The sequence below is a fragment of the Larus michahellis genome, chromosome 14 (assembly GCF_964199755.1).
Source record: "Larus michahellis chromosome 14, bLarMic1.1, whole genome shotgun sequence".
NCBI lineage: Eukaryota > Metazoa > Chordata > Aves > Charadriiformes > Laridae > Larus > Larus michahellis.
In genome coordinates this window covers 10,966,777-10,977,281 of record NC_133909.1, presented here as the reverse complement: position 1 = coordinate 10,977,281, position 10,505 = coordinate 10,966,777, and the positions used below count along the sequence as shown (strand labels likewise).

Below are 10,505 nucleotides of genomic sequence, written 5' to 3'. Positions count from 1 at the left end.
CCGGGGGGGGGCGGGCCGGCGGCGGGAGCCAATGCGGCGCGGGCGGAATATTCCACCCGGCTCCGCCAGCAACAAGTGCGGGGGGGGTGCGTGTGTGTGTGTGTGTGTGTGTGTGTGTGTGTGTGTGTGTGTGTGTGTGAAGTGTGGGGGGGGGGGTGTGTGTGAAGGAGGAGTGTGGAGGGGGGGGGGTGGTGCGGGAGGGGGGGCCGCGTCGCTGACGTCAGCGGGCGGAGTATTATGGTCTGGGCTGCGCTGGCGGCTGCCTGTGTGCTGCGAGCGGCCGCGTAAACATGGAGCTCTCGGCCGTCGGGGAGCGCGTCTTCGCGGCCGAGGCCCTGCTCAAGCGCCGCATCCGCAAAGTAGGTGCACCCCCCTTCACCCTTAAAACCCCCCCGGCTCCCTGCGGACCTTCCTTTCCCCTCCTTCCCCGCTCCCTTCTTCCACCACCACCACCCGGCCCCGCCGCCGCCGCTGCGGCGGCCCCGGCCCGGTTGCGGTTGGGGGCGGCTCTTTCTCCCCGCCGCATGCCCGGGCGTGCTCCGCCGCTGCCCGCCCCCCTCCCCCCCCCTCCCCCGCCAGCTTACCCACCCCCTGGGCTTTTATTTTTAATCATTATTATTTTGTATTATCGCCCCCCCACACCCCCCCCCACACGCACCCCTCCTTTCCCCCGCGTGTTTTCGACACGCGCGGGGACGCGGGTGGATCTTTGTTGCGGGCGTCGAGCGCGGGGCGTCCGTGTCGTGTGTCCTCCCCCCCCCCCCCCCCCGCCCGTTTCCCCTCACGGCGTATTTTATTTTATTTTATTTTATTATTTTTTTTTTTTTCCCCCTCTTTGCATCCGCAGGGGCGCATGGAATATCTGGTGAAATGGAAGGGCTGGTCGCAGAAGTAAGTGGGCCGGGTGTGCGGGGAGCCGGCGCCGCAGCCTTGCGCTCCCATTGTAGTGGGGAGGAAACTTGGGTCCTTTCCTTTATGCCGCGGGTTTTCTGTGTTGTGTTTGTTTTGTTTTTTGTGTTTTTTTTTATTTTTAATTTATTTATTTTATCATTTGGGGGTTTTTTTGTTTTTTTTTTTTTCCCCTGGCCGTTCCTGGCTCCTCACACCGCTCCCTCTCTCTGTGCCTCCCCCCCAGGTACAGCACTTGGGAGCCCGAGGAGAACATCCTGGACGCCCGGCTGCTGGCAGCCTTTGAGGAAAGGTACAAGGCCTTTGCTGGCTGCAGCCCGGGCGCTTGTAAATGTGTTGCTGTCTTGTAGCTATGCTGAATTGAAGCTTTGGTTTTTTTAACACCTCTAGGGAGCGAGAAATGGAGCTATACGGGCCCAAAAAGCGAGGCCCCAAGCCCAAAACCTTCCTGCTAAAGGTAAGGAGGCCGGAGCCCCCCCCGCCCCGTGCGCACCGGTGCTGGCGAGGGCTGTGAGCCGCGGCGGGGAGCAGGGACCCCCCCTGGCTCCCCAGGAGGATGCTCCTTGCGAAGGCGGCCCCTTGTCTTGTAAGTTGTAATTATGCAGCCGGGTGGCAGGATAATAAAGTCACCGGTTGATTTATCTTCCTTGCAGGCCCAGGCAAAGGCAAAAGCCAAAACCTATGAATTCCGCAGTGACTCTTCCAGGGGGATCCGGGTGCCGTATCCTGGCAGGTCCCCCCAGGAGCTGGGCTCCACGTCCCGGGCTAGGGAAGGACTGAGAAACATTGCCCTGGCTCCCCAGAGCAGCTCCAGCACCAGCACCCCCAAAGCAGACGGCATCCGGGACCGGGTGATCCGTGTGGAGGAGAAGCCCGGGGAGACCCCCAAAAAGAGAGGCCCGAAGCCCAGGAAGGAGCTTTACAAGGACCTGGCGGAGACTCTGGATGCCTCCAAGAGGAAACTGGGGGAGCCGGGGGACAAGGTGGGGGACTACCTGAAGGCCAGGAAGATGGAGGAGGCGGCGGCGGGGGCAGCCAAGTTCGGCTCGGGACACAGCGTCATCCAGCTGGCCCGGCGGCAGGACCCCGACCTCCCCGGCACTCTGCCCGGCCCCAACCGAGCCGAGGTGGGTGCCAAGCTGGGGGCCGCCGAGCCCTACCCTGCGCGGCTGGCCAAGCACCGGGCAGACTTTCTGGACCCCAAGGGGCAGGGGGGGCTGGATCCCGGCGGGCCGAAGCTCCTGCACGGGGCGGTGAGCCCGGGCGCCGTGGGGAGCCTGTACCGCGACGGCGTGGGGGGCCAGGTGGGGCGACCCTCCCTCATCGCCAGGATCCCCGTCGCCAGGATCCTGGGGGACCCCGAGGAGGAGTCCTGGAGCCCCTCTCTCAACAACCTGGAGAAGGTGGTGGTAACTGATGTGACCTCTAACTTTTTGACCGTCACCATCAAGGAGAGCAGCACGGACCAAGGATTCTTTAAAGAGAAGCGATGAGTTTGGCGGAGGTGGTGCTGGGGTTTTCTTCGGTCAGATCCAGACAAAAGCTTGGTTAGAACTTGGTGGGCCTTTTTTTTTTTTTTTTTTTTTTTTAAATTCTTATTTTCTTTTTTTATTTTCTTTTCTTTTTTATTTTTGGGTCCTGGAGAGGATTTAGAAACTGTCCTAAATTCATTAACTCATTCTTTTTTTTTTTTTTTTTTTTTTCCACGTCTTACATTTCGTTGGAAAGATTATCTCTAGAGTTATATTTTCTATTAGATGTAAATATGTTATTTAAGAAAAAATGCTTATATATATCTATATATATATATTTCAACTCTGAGTTGTTTTATTTAAATGGAGACAACAGTGACTGCTCAGTTGCTCTTAGAAAGGACAATAAAACTGAGAACTAACGGAGTTCATGCATCTGTTGCAGGAGCCAGTGTACATAACAAACGATGTTCATAGCTAATTATGTTCTGGGGTTTTTTTTAACTATTATTTTTCATATGATGCTATGGATGGTGGAGGGGGAAGGTGTTACTCCCTCGGAGGGCAAAGTGCCCTGATTTCTTGATTGTGATATAAGGTGTTGCTTGTACAATCAAGTGTGCTGTATCCAGAGCTGTTGCCCTTGACGGTTGAAGTGAGCACTTGAATTTACAGTATTGTTGGGGAGGGGGCGTTTCCAGTCTAATGAAAAAAAAAAAAATAATAATGTTGCTACAAAGTCGGGGCGGGGAAAAGCAGAAATCCATAAAAAGGCTAAAACTGTTCTAGCGGAGTATTAACTTGAATTACCTTTTCTTGTGAAGGAAGAGGAGGTTTGTGTGTGTAAGGTTCCTGAGAGGGGTGATACTGAAATGCACTTTAATAGAGTTGTCGTAGCAGTTGTGGGAGACGGGACTGAGCTGAGAATCTGTTTTCATTTTGTCTGGTCGCTTGATTCTGTTCCCCCACCCACTTTTTTAAAAAAAAAAAAAAAAAGAAAAAAAAAATCAACAAACCCCCCCTCTGTTTACATTCCTGAAATGCCAGAGAGGTTTGGGAGGGTAGCATGTCACTGCCCATATTTAGATGCTTTATACCGCTATAGAAAGTGGATTATTATTATTATTTTTTTTTCTTCCCCAAGACAGTTCACTTAAGACTGTTGGAAGACACCAGATAAAGTGTTTTGTAATATCCACATCTCTGACAAATCCCAGAGCCACCTTTATGCATTCAGAGACAATAAATATTTCCCTTTTCTTATGCTAGTTAAACAATAGCCAAGAGGCAAAATATTCCTGTGCGCGAGCAGCCCTGCTGGCTCGGGTGCCTTTTTGTGGTTTGTGAGCCTGCGTTATTTCTCCTGGCTCTGGAGGACCCTCCCGTGGGTCTCCCAGGGCTGGGGCAGGGCACGGCCGGGGGGTCTCACGGCTCCGCACAGAGTGGGGCGGTTGAGCAGCAGCCCCGGGGGCTGTGGGGGCTGCAGCCCCCGGCTCTGCTCCCCCCTTCTCAGTGTCAGCCTGACCCGGGTGGGAAGCGGGTCCTTCCCCGGGGTGTGATCTCGGTTGAGCTGGAGGAGGTGTCCCCGTCCGCACGCCTTGGGCTGAGCATCTCTGAGGGTTGGAAAGCACAAGTCTGGCTGGCAGCGCCCAAGGGCTGGGGCTGGGCCAGGTCACCCTTGTCCCTCCTCGCCACCGTTGGCCACCCTGGGGCTCTTGTTTTGGGGGCTGATGGCACATGGGACCTGATGGACGAGGAAGGGGCTGGGGAAGGAGCAGCTCCACCGTTGGGCCCAGCTGCGGCCCCATGTTGCTTGGTCTCCTTCCCTGTCCTTCTCCTGGCACCTCCGTCAGATGGGCGAGTAGGGGGTGCTGAGCTGGCCGGACAAAGGGAGCCACAGTTGCGAGTTCTGGATTATTTGTTTTGTTTGTTTTTCTTTTTCCTCTTTTTTTTTTTTTTTTTTTTATTTTATTTTTTAACGCATATTTTGTAAAATTGAGATTTTTAACTTGGTTTGTACGAGGAACCAATGTGGTGGTTTCAGTGCCGGTGCCAGGGGCAGCCGACACGGGCCGCGGGTGCTGTTGGAGGGACGATGATGGGATGGAGCTGCTCGTCCCCCCACTGCTGCCGTGCCGAGGCTGGGGTCGGGGGGGGGGGGGTCCTCCCTTTGCGCAAGAGCCCGGAGCCGCACTCCTGCCCTGCCGGGACGCGCTCGGGATTCGATGTCCTTCGCTCCAGCCCTGTGTATGTGTGTGCGTCCAGCCACACATGTATATGGAGCGAAACGTACATGTGGGTGTATATGTGTGTATGTATATAGCGACGTATATACTGAGTGTGCGTGCGTGGGGGTGCGTGTGCGTGAATTATTTAAATCTAAGACTTGTACAAAACCGATTTGGCTAAATCTCAGTCTCAGAAGTGAAGCTTAACTACGTGTCTTCTGCCAGCCGTGAATGTCCATATGAGACCTGCTTTTTATGTGAGTTTAAATATATACTTTGTAAATAGAAACGTGTCTGTCTTCCCTTTGTGCCCTGGGGCGAGGGGACGCGCGGGGCCGGGGGTGGGGGGGGGACACGACCCGGGAGCACGGTGGGGCCCCGACGGGGCAGGCGGCCCCGCATCCCCGCCTCCGCCCGGGGAGCCGCGACCGTGCGGGGCCGGGGCCGGGCCCCGACGGGGCGGGGGGAGGCCGGGCCGCTCCCGGGCAGAGGAGCCGCCGGCCGGGCCGTCCCCCTGGGGGGGGGGGGGGTTCCGCCATGCCCGGCCGGGGCGGAGGGCGCCGTGTGCGGTTCCGCTGCGAGGAACAGCCCCGGGGCCGCCGTTCCGCCGCCGGGTGCCGGGCCGCGGCGCTCCGCCCTTCCGACGGGGCGGGCAGCGGCGGGGGTGCGGGTCGGGGCCCGGCCTTTGTATTCAAATGTGCCCCGGCCGCGCTAGCGGGGGGGAACCGGAGGGGGGGTGGTGGTGGTGGTGGTTGGTTTTGGTGGTGTTTTTTCTGCGCTGTGTCCTCATTAACCTCCTTTCCCGGCTGCGGCGGGTGAAAGGCGCGGACCCCGCATTATGGGAGCTGTCAGCGGCTGGGCGCGGAAAATGAGTGTCAAGGAGGAGCGGGAGAAAGGGCCGCACAATGGCGCCTTTCTCCCCCGGCCCAGCGGGGGGGCCCTTTCACACGGGCCGCGGCGGGGCCCCCGGCGGGGCGGGCGCGGAGCGAAGGCGGGGTGGGACGATGACAAACCGGCTGGCCGGGCCCCCGGCCGCGGCCCGCAGGGGCTGACACCCCCCTCCCCCCCCCCCCCCCAGCACCCTCTGCATCGGGGCGGCTCCGCACCCCACCCCCCGGGGCTCCGCCTTCTCCGACGGCAGCCCCGACGGCGGAGCCCCGGGAGCCCCTTGGCCCTCACCCCGCCGCCCGGTAGGAGCCGGAGCCCGGGGTCGGGAGGGGGCCGCGTCTGCCCGGACCCCCGGAGGGTGAGGGAGGGGTTGGTTGCCCGGCCCCGGTTCCCCTCCGCGCCTCCCCCGTACCCATCCCGGGGCCCTGCTCCAGCCCTGGCCGCCGGCGGCAGCGGGGACACGGTGCCCCGGGGAGGGAGGGAGGGACAGCGGGCCCCATAGAGGAGGCGACGCTCCCGTGGCAGTAACCACACCAGCCTGAAAAGTTTAAAAAAATATTTATTGATATGCTAAAAAAAGAGCAGTGAAAAAGTTATACAACCCCCCCCCCAACACACACACCCGACGTGACCATCTCCTAGTGTTTTCCTGCAAATAAATTAAAAGCAGCCTAGAGGTGGTGGCTCTACACTCGTGGCAGCGGCCAGAACAGCAGAGAACACCCAGCGCACCCAGCGCGGTGCTGGGGGGCGCGCGGGGGGAGCGGTGAGCAGCCCCGCAGCCCCCCGCCGCCTGTCCTGCTCCACAAAGCCCTTACGCTTTCCCAGGGTAATAACATCTCCCAACTTTTGTTCTCTGAAAATAAAAGCAAACAAACAGCTGTAGTTTAAAGCAATTATAAGTGTCATACAGGAACGATTTGGCTCTCTCTTTAATTAAAACATACAAATCAGACCAGCGACTGGCACAAGTTACAAGAACAATTGTTTGTTTTCACCCATCCCTCAATTTCTTTCAGTAAAAACCTTCTCTCCGGCTCTGGAGCCTTTCACACCCAGCTCAGAAACTCAACACAAACCAAACCCCCTAAACCATCCCCATCCGTCCACCAACTCCAGTTTTTTCTTTTTTGGTACAAAATATATATATAAAAATAGACTAAGTTTCTAGGGAAGATGGCTGAATTGGCCACCTCTTCCAGTCCAATGGAAAACAACAAGTATGCTTAACCAGATTATGCCTGGAGAAAATATCCATTCAATATACAAATACCGCAGGACTTTCCACATCGGAAACCCCTTAGAAAATGACAAGTGACAAACCTTTAATTGGCTGTTTGACACACGGCTGAACACTCCAACCCATAGCAGCAAACTTAAAAAAAAAAAAAAAAAAAAAAAAAAAGGAAAAAAAAAAGGTAGACCTTGAATGCTAATGGTACTGACTGGTAAACAGGGTCTGCACCGGCTTTCAACCCCTGTCCACAAAAGATTACAGTAAATCACTAACATAATGTGCCTTTGAGAGGCAAACTCCAACAGGAACCGTTGGCTCAGACGTCCCAGCGCTGCTGGGGGAACCGCCATCCCGAAACGCCAGGTCGGGAAGGGGCTGGGGAAGGAGCGCGGCGGGGGGGGGGAGACGAAGGTCAAAAAAAATTTCCGGATTATCATTTTTACCATCCTTAGACCTTTGGAATCGAACCAGCTGGTGAGCAAAAGGCACAATAGCAAGTGGTGACAGCAGAGTCCTGACGCTACCGGGAGGAGACCGGCCCGGGAAGGGTGGGTGCTGGAGGGAAGGCGCTCGCTGTCGGGATACGCGCTCCCACGGGTGCCAGCCTGGGCCCAGAGACCCTTTGCCCAGCTGGGAGGCAGGAATGAGCCCCCGCACGCAGAAACGCACACGAGCGTCCACAGGGGCTCTGGAGGGAGCAGGGGCTGAGCTGGCATGTGAAGATGAACCTTCATGGTTCATCTCCTGCACCCGCTGTGGACGCTCGGTGCCCAACCCCTTCTCGGAGCATCCTCAGATGCTTTTCCCCCCCTCCTCAGGGACACCAGCCCCCACATCCTACAGCTCTAAGCAAGAGCATCCCTGCCGGGCCGGCTTCCTCTCCGTGAGCATCCCTCAGCCCTGCGGCAGGGCTCCGCGCGATGGCTGGGTGTCCCGCTGGGGACCAGGGCACCTCTCCCCGTCGGGGTCATGGCTGACCCCAGGACCCTGTCACCACCCCGCTTTGCATAGGCACAAACCTGTCGTGGGACCGGTGTCGCAGACAAGGCTGAGATAAGGACAGTCCGAAAGGCACATTGTCGTTCAGTTTGGATTACGCAAAGGCCAAGTAGCAAACATTTGGTGTGTGGGGAAGAGCGTCATCCCCGCGCTCCCGGATTCCTCGATTCTTCTCCCAAAACGCTCGCATCCCCAGCGCAAAAGCACGCCCAGCAGAGACCGCGCCGGGAGCATTCGTTTCTGCTGACCCAGGCTAATGTTTCCTTGGATCGCTCAAAGCTACGGTAGCTCATTTGGCAAAGTTAAAGACTAGAAGGTAAACAGCACAGACTGTGACATTTTGGCATCTTGGAGCTCAAAGGAAACTCTGTCCTTGGGAACCTCCTCCACGGACAAGGCTCCCTCCTCTCCCCTTGGCACTTTGCCTCGCAGAACGTCGTGCAGCACGTTGCTGCCGGGTGGCCAGCGGCAGAGCGGGGCTGCACCAGCCCTCTGCAACCCCCTGCCCCAGGCTGCCCGACACCCCGGCGAGGTGACGTTCCAGGCTGCCCGGCTGGACTGGGACAGAACTGGAGCTGGCTGAGAAGCCTGCACAGGTCCTGCCACAGGCATCCATACGCCTCCTCCTCCTCCTCCTCCTCCTCCCAGGCTCATCCTTGGCTGCTGCAGGACGCCGTGCTCAGCTGCGTAACACCACAAACTCAAAGCCACGGCCAACGGGAGGCTGGGGATTGAATTCAAAAGCGAAGGGAGGGCGCCTCTGGAGCTCAGGAGCTGCCCTGGCAGAGGCTGCAGCCGCCGCTTGGGGAACGGCCACCTGCCCCGGGATGAGCCGGGCAGCCCGCGCCGGCGTTTCACTTCACCTGAGAACTGCACTGCCGCCAGCCCGCGGCAGCAAACGCGACTGCGGTGGGCTGATGTGGGGGGGGGGGTGGGGAGGCACCTGTAACCCCCAGTTTGGTCCATTTCTCTTTGTACCCCTGTGTGTGACGAGACTGCGAGTGCCCCCACCTGTGGCAAAGATGCCCGTCCTGGTGCCAGGTCAGTCACCCAGCAAGGGTGACCCCGAAGCGGTGCCCGCTCACGCACACACCGAGGGCCACCCCGGGGACAGCCCTGCCGAGGCACCCCCCAACCGCGCACCGAGACCTGGCAGACCGCAGGCTTCCCATCTCCTCCGGGAAAGGAGTTCAGCATTAACAGAACGAAAATGACCTCAAATGCTACTAAACTCTGCCTGAACTACTGCTGCTAATTTTGGCTTGTAAGAGTCATCTATAGCAGGGAAAAAAGAAGTCTGTAAAAAAGCCATTATTGGTCGCAATCACAAGCCAAACCAAGACCCCGGCTGCTGGCAGAGGATGGCAGGACGAAGGCGAAGGGCTGCCACAGCCCTCCAGCTCCTCGGGGAACAGCAGCCTGAGGTACCCACTGCCACTGCCTGGCCCGTCCCTTCTCCCTGGCCTCTCCTTCTCCGTCCCACCGCTCCAGACCGCCCCTGCAGGTGTCCTCGACCGGCTTCTGAGCCCCGCCGGCTGGAGGAAAAGGTGATGAGTGTGAGTCCCGCTCAGTGAGCGCCCCAGCACAGGCTCACTCGCCCCCGGCTCTGCCCGGCCGCTGCTCTTTAGCCAAATGGCAGCACCGACCTTGCAGATGCCCGTCAGGCCAAGTACCAACCTACCTGCCGCTGGAGGGGTTCCCACGTTCCGCAAGACTTAAAAAAAAATAAAATAAAGTCTTCCCTGACTTGGTCCCTACGAGAGCCTGGGAAGTGCTGCAGGAGAGGGGGAGGTGCTGGCGATGCTGGCGGGAGGCGGAGGAGCGGCGCTGGGGCTCCCTGGGCCACACAGCGATTTGGGCCGCGCTTTCCTCTGAAAGTCGGGTCACCGCGAAGACGCCGGCGGCTCTCGCTGCTGCCCAAGGCGGGACCCTGCCCGGGGGGAAGGAGGTACCCATTGCCAGCCGCCCCCAGCTCCGAAAGAGGCACCTTTGGTGCCCCGTCTCATCAGTGGCACCCAGGATTCAGTCTTCCCGAGGCTGGGTTTATTCCCCTCCCTCAAAAAAAAAAAAAAAAAAAAAAAAAGAAAAAGAAGAGGATATTTCCTTGATAAAAAATGTAAACAATATTTCCCTATCAGCTGGAAACCACAACAGAAACGTCGTGGACTTCACCATCATTGGAAGTGACCTTGCCCAGGGGGGTGGCTGGGCTGAATGTACCCTGAAAACCCCCATGCACAGCCGCCCCCCCGGGCTGGGAGCAGCGGCTGTCTCATTTGGATTGATTTGCGGCTCCCCGCGGCTCACAGTCAGATTCGCGGGGAGCCCAGAGGAAGGAAAAGGATCTCCTTTTCCTCTCCTCAGTATAAACCTGGCCCATGGCAGCTCCACACCCTCTCCCCGCTGCCAGAGCCGCAGACCTTGTCATCAGCTGCTGTTTCCAGCTGTAAAGCGAAGAAACCCACCGACAGTGAAGCCTGGCTCAAAACTTGCCAGCCCGTCCCCCGCGGCAGCGCCAGAGCCCCTGCTCCCGGAGAACGGCGTCAGCCACTCCACCGGGGGCTCGGGCTCCGGGAGGGGATGGAGAGAAGCCGGGAGGGATCCATCGACCCGCTGGCAGTTCTGAGCAGGTTTCACCGCGTCTTTCTTAAGCCCCTCTGGACTCGAGTCCCAGCAGGTCTCACGCATCCACTTGAAGAAAGAAAAACCTGATGGAAGAGCCGGGCAAAGCCGAGGGAGAGGCTGCAGGACCTTCCCCCTCCTCTCGTGCTC

At 58.3% G+C, this 10,505-nt stretch overlaps 1 protein-coding gene across 1 annotated transcript; it reads left to right on the top strand.

Annotated features, from left to right (window-relative positions):
- Positions 1 to 210: 210 nt before the first annotated feature.
- Positions 211 to 4,885, top strand: CBX8 (chromobox 8). Its single transcript, XM_074607592.1, has 5 exons — positions 211 to 359; positions 848 to 891; positions 1,136 to 1,201; positions 1,300 to 1,366; positions 1,563 to 4,885. Exons 1-5 carry the CDS (start codon positions 291 to 293, stop codon positions 2,400 to 2,402), a joined length of 1,086 nt encoding a protein of 361 aa, XP_074463693.1. The 5' UTR covers positions 211 to 290; the 3' UTR covers positions 2,403 to 4,885.
- The last annotated feature ends 5,620 nt before the right edge of the window (positions 4,886 to 10,505 follow it).